This window comes from Poecilia mexicana, unplaced genomic scaffold (assembly GCF_051168715.1).
Source record: "Poecilia mexicana isolate PSO_F unplaced genomic scaffold, ASM5116871v1 scaffold_21, whole genome shotgun sequence".
Classification (NCBI taxonomy): Eukaryota; Metazoa; Chordata; class Actinopteri; order Cyprinodontiformes; family Poeciliidae; genus Poecilia; species Poecilia mexicana.
In genome coordinates this window covers 16,844,910-16,858,958 of record NW_028263390.1, presented here as the reverse complement: position 1 = coordinate 16,858,958, position 14,049 = coordinate 16,844,910, and the positions used below count along the sequence as shown (strand labels likewise).

Genomic DNA, 14,049 nt, shown 5'->3' with positions numbered 1-14,049 from the left:
CTTTGTATCTCTTCCTTCATTGGTAAGGTGCATTGCTTCATGCACTTACTTTGAAACTATAAATTCTTATTTGGCTATATTGACTGTTAACCCCACATCTCTCCACTAGGGGGAGATGCAGCTCTAGGATGTACATCTCAGCTGGTCCCACCTCTTCAGCTGTTTACAAAAGCTGTTTCCATAGCATCTTGCACATCTAAGAGGAAACTGCTCAGATATTGAGTGAAGATTTTATACAGAAATTGAAGTGACTTGTATTTTTTTTCCCCCCTTATGTGTTTCTATCTCAAGTCCAACAAATGTTTGACAAATATCAACTTGCTGAAAAGTGCAATATCTAGACCCCAAGCCCATCTTTCCTCAGTTCTCATCAGTTGTTCTTTTAACTGAATTGGGGAAAGGTGACTGACCAAAATCCCCCACAAGATTATCTGCTAAAAATCCTTCCAGTACTGTGTACTGGGTGGAAGTTGTGCCCTGTTAACTTTATACAAATTTGAGAACAGCATACCCACATTCTAACATGGTGTTTGCTATGGTTTCTTAACTGCTTTGGGACCTGGATGATGTGCAATTGGAACCATGAATTATACTTGCACATAAAATCTAAGATAAAAAGACCAGTTTAACCTCAATCACAGTTGTTATGCAGCAGGACAACCCCAACTGTATTTTTCTTTTCTTTTTTTTTTGTAGAAGAAAATTCATTAAGATCTGCTTTGTAACTGTTTGAAAGGAAGTTAAAGGGTGTGAATTCTTTCTGGTAGCAAACAATACTAGCAAATTTGTAACTGAAAGGAAGTTAAAGGGTGTGAATTCTTTCTGGTAGCAAACAATACTAGCAAATTTGTAAATAAATAAATGCACTGGTTAGCTTATTTTCACCCCTTTGTACTCTTATAACATGGCACCATTTCTCTTGACCTTATAATGGGGGGGGAGGGAATATCAGTTATGATTTTAGAGAAATCTGAAAAAGCAAAGCATAAAAAGGTATACCAAGAGCACAGATATCTTGAAAGTATGAGCCATAAGCTACGCTGCTGAGGGGGAAATGTATCACGTACAGGTTTCCTGGAAGTCATGTGCTTACAAATGTATGAGGGGGTGGCACCGGCAGCTTTTCTGCTATTGTCAGTAAAACTGACATGTAGGTGTCTCTCCCTCCTCAACACTGACGCTCACATGTGCCACAGTCAGAGTAGCTGCGGGGAACTTCATCTGTGTCATTTAAAAGAAAAAAAAAAAGGACTATTTTTACACTTCCTCAAGCTAAGATTTTTGCTGCATGTGACTGACATTAAATTTCACAGCTATTGTTTTAAAAGACTATTGGGGAAAATATGTTGGAGCCTATTAAAAAAACCGTTAATGTGCAGCTGCAGTGATGCAAAAAGAAAACTCTCTAATCCTCTTGAGTTTAATTTGAAAATTAGATCTCCTCTGTGAAGCCTTCAGAGGTTCGCCATAGAAGACTGAGAAACAAAGAAGATAGCTCATGGATAAAGTTAAGGAAAAGTTAAAAACAGGCTTAAAATCCAAAATAATATTCAAAGTTTACACTTTATAGTGTTTTAGATTAAATCAATCAGAATGGCCCAGTCAAAGTCCAGATCTCCATCCTGCCAAGAATTAGCAGCGATGCTTATAATTTTCCTCAACCTGTTTGAGACTGAGCCGGTTTTTGAATACCTGAAAAATATTCCAGTGTCTAGATGTGCATAGCTCTGGAAAGACGTGCAGCGGTAACTGCAGCAAAAATGTTACACAGTATTGATTCACAGCAACTGAATATAAATGTAGGCAACACTTTAGAGGTTACCAAAAACAAATAGTTGTTCTTTTAAAAGTTCATAATAGTCCATGATTTTCTTCCATTTTACAGTTGTGCATTACTTTGTTTTGTTCTTTTCTATCAATTAAATTTCCATTTAAAATGTTCCTGAGTATAATGTTAACACCAGAGGTGGTTAGTAACTACATTTACTTTGTAACTAGTTACATTTACCTGAGTAAGTACTCTTACTAGTAGTTTTACTGCACCTTACTTTTTACTGTTGCTTTAGTAATATTATTATGAAGCATCATTAAGCCTATTTGAGTATAATTTCTGGATACTCTACCTACTGTGAGTAACTTCGCTGAATGAAGAACAAACCAAAAATGTTATTAGTATTAATTAATCAAAACAGAATTTGAGCATCAATTTATATTTTTAGTTTGTCTGATGACGTTATGAAATATTAAATCTGATTTTACAGATTAAAAGTGAAAAGGCTCCTGCAAATAGTTGTTCCCCACCCTGGGGAGAGACCCACTTTAATAAAAATGCCTCTCAATTTCTCTAAAGATTTTACTCAGTGTCCTTCCGGTAACTATTGAGGAATGTCCCCACAATTTATCCGAATGGGTTCTATTTCCAGATATCTAATTAAAGAAATTCCCAAAAGCTTCCAGGTTAGCTGGAAGTCCTAGGGTTTTACAAACTAGGCATTTGGGAACCTTTACAGTACTTTCTGTGAAGCTTTCCCAACACTGCATGTAACAAACAACTTTACAGAAAGTTCTTTGAAGGCTGCTAAATCTAAGATCTCAGGGGAAACATGTATGTATCATTACCTGAATGTTTTCTTTTACAGGAAATGAGCTTTAAAGTAACCTACTTTTTTGAAAAAACGGGCGGCTTACTGGATGACATATAAGCAACACTCATTTAAACCTGTGCTTTGAACTTTAACAGGTTTAAAATCAATACAAGCTGATGACACACAGTGAAGGTTTTATTGGTATCTGTCCGTATATGTGGTCTCAACATTTCTGGAAAAAAAAAAAAAAAAAAACCAGATCAGTGGAGAATTTCTCAAATCATTGCATCTCACGTTATCAGTTTTTGCTTGGTGACAAATGTGAAGAAATCTTTCTGTTCTTGGCAGTGGGTCAAGATTGAAAACGATGAATCACGCAACATGAAAGGGACGTTTTATCAAATCTCTCGAGTGCTACTGGAAACAATCCCAGTGAAAGTCATCACGAGTCAGCGTGTACTTCCATTTTCATTCAGTTCAAAGGTGAAATGCTCAGACCTGATTTTTTTTTTCCTCCTTTCAAAACAAAAGGCTTCCTGTGGAAATATTCGAGTCTCTTGTGTAAATCTGTTCTCAACCACAAATGCAAATTGAAATATTTCAGAGTGGGGGGTCCTGGTGTGTCAGTGGGCTTTGAGGTATGAATGCATCTGGTGACCTTTGCAGCTCTACGTGTCTGGTAATGCAGCTAAATCACCTTTAAATGTGGCAACCATCAAACTAAATGCCTCTCGTTGGCGAGTCTTTCAGTATCTATGATTAATAACTGACATATTTTGCTTAGCGCATCTGTGTGCCTTTGGCATGTGTCATGGTGCCATCGATTACTAGTTACCTCTGTTTCACAATCAACGATAACAGATGACCGCAGAGAGTTACAGTCATGAGCAGAGTTACAAATACAGTCTCAAGAAGATAAGGTGAAATTTGACATTATATCCGGCATGCCAGCGTGCTATCAGGTTTCACTGACATTTAAAAGGCTCAATGTGAGCGTAAACACAGAACTACTACTCATGATCTGAAACATTTCTGCTACGTCAGGGGGTGGTGGGTTTGACTGAACCTCGTAAACACTCGACAGGAACAGCGTTGACGCCCACATCAAGAAGAAAGGAAGCTAGATGAGATGATAAAAAAATGGCCTGCAGAAGAGAATTTGAGCCCATGAGGTATAAGATGCAAACACCCACAGTAACCTTTACGATGAGCTAAAAGGGAGCGAACAATCACATGTGGTCTGTCACTCAGTGTTTATTCTCCACTCTCACTCTACAGCATTGTGTGGCGGTGTTGGAAATGCTGTGGTTCAACTGCTGCTAAAAGAACCAGTGTGTAGGAATTTTTCAGCATTCACGACCAATAACACTTCCACTTTCCATGTGGGGAGAAAAGTTACACATGTGGAAGTGAGAAAATCACTGTGCAATATCAAAAATGGAAAGTAGCACCATTACGAGTGGGGTAACACACCTGCTAGCACTGGTGTGAAATATTCAAAAATGGCTGGTTCAAAGACTTTACCCGACAACAACGAAACTACAGTGGATATGAAAACTCTACACACCCTTGTTGAAATGCCAGGTATTTGCAAAACAGAAAACATGAAACCAGAAAAAAGTATCACAAAATGTTTCCCAAATATAGTGTGGCACACATGTACAATTCAACAGAAAAATAAAGAAGTCTGACAAAATGTAAAAACTAATCATTTGAGTCATTTGTTTATTTAATTCCATGTTATTTTCTCAGTTGCTTATTTAAGTTTTGCAGTTGTCTGCGAATGATGGGAATAATCCTGATGTGAAAAAGTGAGATTTGCATCTTATAAACATTTTCATGAATGACAGAAGTTCAACAGCAGAGAGTCCTGATAACTGTAGTTAAGTGAGCCAATGGCAAAGATGAACATTGTCCAGCTAGTTGGTGAAAAAACTAAACGTTCTTACCAATTATGGAAGTAAAAAACTAGCTAGCTAGCAAGGGTATCTTAGCAGTTAGCTAGCGCTAGCGGCAACCGCCTCCAGTCACAGGTGACTTTCATGTAATAATAAAATCCAGCGAGAAAAAAAAGACTAGATTAAATAGTCCTGCCAGACAAAAAATAAGACGTACAATGAACGTAACAAAAGCTAACTTATTTTTAAATTAATTGAAAATAGTTTAAGACCTGAATTTTATTAATTTAAGACTTTTTAAGGATGTGCAGACACCCTGGAGCAAATCATGTCTGATTTAAGAAGTAATTACATTATTGTAAATATGTACAATTCACAGTAATTTATCTTAGTTGTTGTGTTGAAGCATATTAAATATATTACAAATTAAAAACACAGTATATTATATCATAGAAAAAGAAAAATATGTTAAATGTACACATCTATTTTGTCACAGTATTTTGTTTAAGACTAAAGTTTTAACCCTTGAGTGTGATGTTCTGTACATATTTAGCCATTGTGCACAGTTTATGTTTGTTGATCATTTTTAAAACTGTGCATTGACGGCTCAGTCATTAAAAAACAAGACCAACTTGATTCCTTTCCACACATTCAGTGAGCAAGAAGAATTTCAACAAAACTGGAAACTGGTCCAACTGGTTTAAAAGTCCGTAGACACACATAACTCAAACTGTGTGAATGAACATTTTTTTGTTTAGCACTCAAATTGGGTTTCTTTTCATGTAGCAGATGACTAAAATAAATTCCTGATTAATTTAGGTTGCTCTTTGTGACTGTGGCCTTACAAAAGCCTTAGAGGGCAGATTTCCTGAAATTGTGAAATACAGTCAAACCACAACAGTCTTTTTATTGCTCTTAAAGCAGATAAAATATTTTAAAATGCACAGAAATAGCCTTTAAAGCCGCACCCGTCTGAAACAAAACATTCACTACCATGTACAGCAGCGAAAAACTACAGATTTCATCTGTTTTGACTTTTGTTTGTATAACTGAAATGTTATAGAGAATCAAACACATTTTAAAATCAGAAGACAAGCAAGAATGTTCTGAGTACATTAAGAAAAAAAAGTTGTGAAACTATGATTTTGTCATCAAAGAGGAAGAAAGTGTATCCAAACCAAATTCTCCATATGTGAAAACTATTAACCAGTCTTATTAAATCATGAATTAACTTGTAATTAACCACAATTTTGGACTGGTTTCCTTTCACAATCCACACCCCGGCCCAATATCTGGGCAGAGAAACAAAGTCGCTGGCATCTATCGGTCTGGAAAAGGTTGGAAACTGATTTCTAAGGCTGAGGGACTCCAATGAACCACAGTGAGAGCCATTATCTACAAATGGAGAAAACAGAACCAAGCATAACAAAAGAACCAAGGATAACATCTAACGCACTGCATGCCTCACTTGTCTCGGTTATAACCCAACAATACAACAAAAACCTGGGCAGAAATGAAGTGCAGTTGCACAGCTGACCAATAAGAAAACAAAAGCTTGTCTCATAATTACCAAAAACATTACGAAGATTCCTACAGCCCAGTCAAAGTATGGATTTTAAATACAATTGAGAAGCAGTGGTGTGATCTTAAATATGTCGTTTATGCTTGAAACCCTCTAATGTGGCGAAATTATACAAATTTTCTTCACGGTGGTGCAAAGACTTCCAGGAAATTAGCGCAAACGCTTAATGGAAGTCATCTTGTTTGTAATATTCTTGGTGGAATGAAAAGGGTTTCTTACATTTCATTTTTCTTCTGTCCACAAGGCTAAAGTATAAGGGGTTATACCTCCTATTTGTAAATGTTCCACTTTTATTAGCTGCTTCAGTGCTTGGGATTGGTTTTTCAGTGTCAACAGTTTGTGCATCATTGCCTTTACTTTGTTCTAAACAGGATTAGGGCATTTTAGGAGGAAAAGGTACAGTGGAAGAAAAGACGGATTCACAGATTGGCTGGTTTGACTGGACTGCCAGTCAGAATATTCTGACAGGGTCCTCAGAATGACGTTTAGGGGACAAATTATTCCATAGGGCCCTTAAAATATCCAATTTTCAGCTTATTCTAGTCACTGTTGCTTATTTTTTATGCAAGCACAGCAAGGCGAAAGTGAAGTGTTGTGGCGAGAGAAACTGGATAGGTACTGGATAGTTAAATCAAAGTAGCAATGCTGCTCAGACCAGACAGAAAAGTATGACGATCAGCTGCATTGTGCTTGAATTTTATTATTTTTCCAGTCATTTGGCTGCACAGTAAATTAAAGGCTGACTGGGCTCAGCAGGGAGGGCTTTTGAATCCCTAGGTAGGGTGCCATTTGGTCTCCACGCTACTGCTTTCAAACAACCTCTCTCTCTACATAATACCACTCTTCAGTGACTTTTTTTTTTTTTTACATCATTTTCAACTTTCAGAAACGGAAATGAATGTAACTATCTTCAGATGCAAGCCTGGCGACAACTGAAAGGGGAAAGTGGTGAAGATGATGATGTATGACCTCTAACCTCTCCTCCAGAGCAGGTGCTGTTGAAGATGTAAAGATTATTTTGGGAATCTCCGGATTAATTTAAAACAGCTGTATAATTCATGGTGGCCAATGAAGAGTCAGAGTTCTTGGTTTGGTTGTCCCTGCAGTCAAAGCCAGAGTTCAAAGTGACTGGTCCACCAGGGGCTGAAATCAGAGGGCAATGTGTCTGTGGTTTCTCTTCCATCTGACCTTTCTTGTCTTTTGGTAACTCATTTGAATTATTGAAAAGAGCACTGGAAATGCTGTGACGATGAAGCAGCGTTACATTAAACCTTCTGAGACAAGAGGAGCCGGAGGGGAATTCCCCGCTAGCATCTTCAGATTAATGAACAAGGGGGAAACGTTTTCTCACACTTCACAGTCAAACCCGGTCTTCAGTTTGATTTTCGGTGAATCATAAGAATGGATTGGTTAATGCATCCGTGCAACATGCAAAGAGCACTTCAGACGTATTTCGAAAACAGCTCTGGTTGGCGTCGCTCCGAATGAGAAAGAGTGGAAATGAGTACAAAAAAAATAATTGGCATGTGGAAAAATAAGTAAATTACTAATTTAAAGTGTCCTGAAGTCAAAATACAAATGAAGTGTTTAATGAAAGTGTTGAGTCGCCAATAGATGAATTGTACCTTTGATTATGGGTTTAAGCTAGCAGTTCGTCATCTGGTTGAGACTACAGTGATGCTTGTTGGGAGAGAAAGTCACCAACAAATCATAAAGTTAAAGCTGACCAATCTGAGGGGCTTTGCATTGATTTGGTGTGACCATCCAACCCCTGCAAACTAAACTCCCACCACATCACGACAGCGCATACAGAGACTTTTACAGTGCCAAACATTGCCCTTTTCTCGTCACACAGGTCATCTGTATGAAGGGGAAATCGTCTCAAAATGTTAGCTTGCACGTGTTCAATGACATCTCAAGTCTTAACAGCCTCAACCAGGTTCTCTTCCTGCTGCGCTTGAAGAAAAGTATGATCCTGCCACCATGTTTTACTGTAGATCTGGTGTGTTCAGACAAGAAATTGAAATTTAGTCTCATGTGTCTAACCATTTTTGTCTTTGGGGAATAAAAGTCAACAGTGGTTGCCAGCCAAAAATATATATATTTTATACTAAAATGTATTTCAGAAAAACACATTGTATCCTCTTTATCTAAAAACAAAGACTGGAAGAGGAGAAAACTTGGAAAGTCTAAAAATTTTCACAGTTTTTCTATCAAATTTTCAACTTCTTAAGATCAGAAATGTCCTATTTTTTTTCCTAGAAAATTTCTGATAGTACTCAAAATTTTTGAGTTTTTTTTTTTCTGGAATATGTACTTCTTTTTTCTCCCATCAACAATGGCCCAACTGCACCATCACAGACTTCTGACAGTAATTGTTGGTTTTCATTAGTAAAAGGGATCTGAATACTTTTGCGAGGCTCTGCATCAGTAAGCGGTGTGTTCCCTTTAAAAAAAAAAAAAAAAAAACCTTCACCAGATAATGCCACGTTAATTTAACAGGTTTTTATTATTAATCCATTTACCAAAGAAAAGTAGTAGAATGATAAAAACCAAGTACCACTAACATTGCATTTCCCTTGTGTGCATTCTGATCTGAAAACTACAGTAAGCTCACAGCTTTGTGACAGTGTTCATCCAAACAGTCACGTAAAAACAAACCAGTGAGTCCTTTAGAAAAGAAAAAAAAACAGAGAAGATCATTGGAAAGAAAATAAGGGACATATTTACATGTTTTTTTTTTGTTTTCTTGACCAGGTCTTTTAAACTTAAAACCAAACTAAAATTAAAAATGCAATCGGTACTATGATGTCTAATTAAAATTATGTACTTTTTACAGTCCATTTGTTATTTCCCCCGAAATATGATAACGGAGGCTGCTGAAATATTTGACAAGTTAACAGAAATGCATCTAATGCGTTTACAAAACTGTGATTTCAGTTTTAAAATATAAAATTCTACATAAAGTCACAGACGTTTATTCTCAGCATTAAACCGTTTATATGGTATTTCTGTGGCCCAGAGATAAATAAAGCATCTTTAAGAAAAAGTTAACCCTTTTATTGTGTTTTTTGGATAGCGTTGATTAATGCTGAGGCATACAGTTACCTTAAATTGGCTGCAAAAGCCACATATGGTGGTTAAAAGTACAAAAACAAAGACATAATTCAAGAGGGACAGAGCTCCAGAGGCTGTTTGGAGTTTAAAATGCAAGACAATCATATAGGCACTCGAAACCTCTGACCAATTATGCTATGTTGGCCCCTTAGGGGCATCTGTGACAGTCAAAACTCCCGTTTTTTGTACCAATATCAACAAAAGCAAAACAAACCATCCAAAGTAAAAGCATTAAAAGAACTAGGAAACAAAATGCAAAACAAACAAACAGCACCACAGAAAACGTGGTCGTACTTCGTAGTTTGGCGCGCCTCCGGAGCGCTACACCTTCTGCGGCAGTGACGACTGCCGGCTCGACTTCATGCGGCTGCGTGCGTACACCCGCAGGAAAAGCGCGACGAAAACCACAGCGACGCCGAAGCCCCCGACAATGGTGACGGAGTGGCCGTAGAGGAAACAGGAGAGAAGGATGGCGAAGGCCTGGCGCAGCGTCATGATGATGGTGAAGACGGCAGCGCCGAACTGGCTGATGGTGTAGAAGATGAAGAGCTGTCCGCACGCCGAGCACACGGACAGCAGCACGGCGTGGAACGCAAACTCCGAGTGGCGCGTCATGAAGGCCAGCGACTCGAAGAAGGCACCCTGCTCCAGCAGCGAGCCGACGGTGAAGAGGCAGGAGAACAGGTTGACCCCGAACATCATCTGCACGGACGACATCTTGTACTTGAACAGATTGTCCTGCCAGTTGGACGTGAAGCTGTCGAAGACGATGTAGCCGATGAGGATGACGACGCCGCTGAACGTGGTGACGGTGGATGGGTGCTTGCTCGTCGTGCTGGACAGCAGGAACATGCTGACGCCGACGGAGATTAGCACGGCGGTGAAGTACTCCCAGTACTCGTAGCTCTTACGAGAAATGAGCTTCCCCATGAGCATGACAGGAATGACCTTGGAGGCCTTGGCCAGGACTTGCGTGGGGAAGCTGATGAACTTCAGGGCCTCGTACTGACACCAGCTGCTCAGGATGTTGGAGAGCGAAGCGAAAGAGTACTTGTACATGGGCGCGCCGTGGCGGGGCTGCTTGAACAACATGCACCAGAGTCCAGACACGGTCAGCGCCAGGATGCGGTTCATGAAGACTAAAAACTGGGAATCCTTGAACTTCTCGCCGTCATGGTCTGGAGCTACGGCTCCGTAGGAGCGAGTCATCACTCTCTCCTGGAGGACTCCCCACGTCAGATAAGAAGCCTAAGAAGAAGATGGCAAACTTTAGCTCATCAGACCTAGACCCAAATGTTAATTAGAAAATGAATAGATAAGTGTGGCGAATTTGAAGCTTGGCCTAATAAAACTTGAATTAATATTTAGTCTGAAAAGTGCTCTGATTGTTTGGACAATTTAGTTTTAGTGATTAAGAATTATTTTTCACAAAGTGCAGCTTAGAATTAAGTCTGTGAATCCATTTCTTGCCCGTACACTGTGCGAGAAGAAATATGACGTAGTTTCATTGTTAGCTCCATGTTTACAGTGACTGTTGGTTCTGGGAGGATCCCCCTACCTGAAGTCCGGCTGCGCAAAACATTAACTTTAAAGCCTGTTTGACTGTTGAGCCTGAATCAGGCTCGTTCCTGCTGGAGACAGGCACGTCGTCCAACAGGCTGCTCTTGTCCTCGCCGCCAAACACGCAGGTCTTTATGAGCGGATAGCAAAGCCCACTACCTGGACGTTAAGGGAGAGAAAAAAAGAAAGACATATTTCAAGGAAGGAATTAGGTGAGAAACAGTCCGTTCAGAGAAACTAAACGTCTCAAACCTCTGTCCAGGTAATTGGAGCGTTTGAAGTAGCTAATGAGGAAATATCCCGGGACGATGATGGTGGCGTATCCCAGCATGTTGACGAGGAAACGGAAGAACCAGACATCGTGCCAGCTGTTCAGCAACGAGGGATCTTCTGCAATTACTGCGCAGGGGAACAACAGGTGCACAAGTGCAGGCCAAACCCTAAAAGGGGGTGAAGGAAAGTGTCATGTTTTAAAAGAAGAATATATTATACCAAACATCAACCGTGTGACTGACCATTTGTAAAATATACGTCAGATTTTAAAATGAACATGTAAGCATTCCGTTTGTTTCATTCCCTGGGAGAACAAGTTGCAGTTTACCAGCTCATCTTACCAACTGTCCAGCACAGTGGTGGCAGTATTATGTTGTGGGGCTATTTCAAAGTGAGATACTACCGGATTGTACAAATCAACACCTAACTAGGTGTCCTAATCGACAGTGATCACAAACAGGTATCAGATGGACAAAGATGGCTGACATTAAGCTTCTGGAATGATAGCAAGTTAAAGTGCTGAAAATATCTAGTCTACAAATAAAAACCAGGATCCTGTAAGGAAAGGAAGTAATTTGAAACAATTTAAAAATTCTGCCAAGAAATTTAAACTAAATTAAATTAAGTACATGCCCTTGTTGCGTGTATTTTAACTTTCCTCACTGATAACTGCAAACTACAAAGAGCCAATAATCATAGAAATAACAACCTCGACATTTAACAAGGCAATGAGAAAAGCATTCACAGTTTTGGTGGAAAAGCAGAACTAATTTTAGATGCACTGGTAACAGGAAGCAGCACTGAGCTCTAGGAAATGATACGTCTTCACCTCAACTTCAACCTCTGGATTTGTTGTTGACGCAACTCGCTGCGTCAAAAACCTCCTTTCTGTGTACGCTGTAATTCACAGCTGCGGCGGAATGAGGCAAAACCACACTTGGCGTGTGTGTGTGTGTGTGTGTAGGCCGACTACGCTATAGTCTGTTTGATCAGAATATCATTGAGCTGTCAAGCTAGTCACGAGAGAAAACAGCTCCGTCCCCCATAAAGGTGGATCCTCTCGCTGCTGAGTGTAGAGTATCCTCTTCAGAAAGAGGCGGGCCCTCGCCTCCCAGGGGCTTGACCTGAACACAGGATCTCTTTGTGTGCTGTGCTCTGGTCAACCAACAGCCCACTGCACCAGGACCCGGCCTCTGAACAAGAAGTCCATTACATGGAGGAATGCAGCTCACAAGCTGCTGCACTCCAGAGAAAACACAGCCGAATTTCACCTGAGAGGGGAAGGAGCGTTAAATGTGTCCTGTGAGGGACGCGCGACAGGAGACGTGATGCGAGACACAACTCTGATTTCTTGGCTCCCGAGGGAGACGAATTAAAGGGATTTTCTGTGAAATAAAGAGAGTTTCACACATTTAGAGCAACATCTACATTCCCCCCGCCCCCAATGTAAATCATTATTTCATGAATATAAAACTTTTGGAAAATATGTTTCCGTACACCTCCGGAGAAATCACACACTGCACAAGGCAAATGATTGGAGCTCTTTTGACTACATCTGTTTGTATTTTTCATCTATTTGCCTGTTGAAAATTAAATTACCCCTATCTTAGGCGTTTACTTGAGATCTGCATGGCTGCAGAAAAACATCTGAGCTGAATGTGGGAACACCAGATGGATCACAGAAAAATTTGGCACCAATAAAACACAGAAGCCGAGCAGACTGCAATGACCTGATTTTCTTATTGAAGATTTGCAGCAATTTATTTAGGTCAAGTTGTGCTAAAACTCGTATAGTCTGACTGATGTACTTAATAAGGAAGTTGTTGATGTTCGATGTTGAACTGCTGCCCAACATAGAAATCGGAAAAGATTACTTGGGATCAGAATTTGATAGGATATTATAGTAGAATTTACTAACTCCTCTTGTTGTTTATACTTAATATTTCAGAGAGCTGTGATAATATAACTCACAATGACTGGTTGGCAAATTGTGTAGCAGTAAAGCACACAAGATGTCACAAAATTCAGGTTAGTCATTGCAATTTTCAGCAAGATTTTCACAATTACATAATGTGCAGCCTGTATGATGCCTTGAAATCTTGGATTTTATCTTAACGTTATAGTTTCCATAAAAATATAACGTGGAAAAACCCCTAATGGGACCCCTTGCGACTCAAATACTTCATAATTTTTGCCACAATCTATTAAAATTGCTAAATTATGCATAACTTTAGCTAAAGCTAATTGAGCAGCTCAATTATTGGGCCTCTTGTGATGTCATCGACCCAAATAGACGAATAAAAGATTTTGCATGTTTCTGCTTGGAAAAAGTTAACACTTTGCCAAACCCTGCAGTGGAAAGCCATACTTAATTGCTTAGCTGTGAATTTATTGTCAGTGTACACTTGTTAGTGAGAAAAACACAAAAAAGCTGAATAATATCTTTAATACGTTTTTTGTTTTTGTCTTCACGTTTTTCATTTGCAAGTTCAAGCTTATCAATGTGTGTAAATGTTTTCCCACATATTTGGAGGCTCCGACATTCACCTAAGCAACATCTATTACCTCGAACATCATAAATACAGTAATTTATGATAAAGTATTTAACCGCAAATATGCACAACATCGTTAAACAGCGTACATGTTACGACGCTTCCTTATTTATTCATATTTGTTTTTGAAAAACAGAGTCTTATGTTGAGACAGCTCAACTTATCCACACCTGAAACACACCTCCGCAGGTCCTGCACGGCTGAAATAAAAAAGAGGTTACCTCCATGAGAAAGAAGGCATTTTCCCCCCGACTCTCAGTGGCCCCACACCCGGCAGCAGCTTTCAAACGTCTTCGCGGTCACGCAGCATGAAGCCGCTCCGGTCGGATAGGACGAGATGTTTTAAAATGTTGGGATCTGTGTCTCTGCTCCCTGAATATCCGCCTTTAAACCAGTTTTTTTCCACTTATCATCTGAAGATGATGTGTACACTTCAACAGGAAAGCCTCCCTTCTTTTTTTAATGAACACCAGTAGGATGCC

At 39.5% G+C, this 14,049-nt stretch overlaps 1 protein-coding gene across 1 annotated transcript; it reads right to left on the bottom strand.

The window, feature by feature from the left end:
* Nucleotides 1-8,555: 8,555 nt before the first annotated feature.
* On the bottom strand, nt 8,556-14,049 carry slc35b2 (solute carrier family 35 member B2). The gene is made up of 4 exons (XM_015011292.2): nt 13,789-14,049; nt 10,995-11,182; nt 10,741-10,901; nt 8,556-10,430 (listed from the first exon to the last, which is right to left on the bottom strand). Exons 1-4 carry the CDS (start codon nt 13,806-13,808, stop codon nt 9,504-9,506), a joined length of 1,296 nt encoding a protein of 431 aa, XP_014866778.2. The 5' UTR covers nt 13,809-14,049; the 3' UTR covers nt 8,556-9,503.

What these genes read in the sequence shown, in the direction of transcription:
- slc35b2 (XM_015011292.2), bottom strand. Translation starts at nt 13,808, where the DNA reads ATGCCTTCTTTCTCATGGAG. An exon ending in ATGCCTTCTTTCTCATGGAG is followed by an intron (nt 11,183 to 13,788) that starts GTAACCTCTTTT and finishes ACCCCCTTTTAG; the next exon opens with GGTTTGGCCTGCACTTGTGC. An exon ending in CTCCAATTACCTGGACAGAG is followed by an intron (nt 10,902 to 10,994) that starts GTTTGAGACGTT and finishes CTTAACGTCCAG; the next exon opens with GTAGTGGGCTTTGCTATCCG.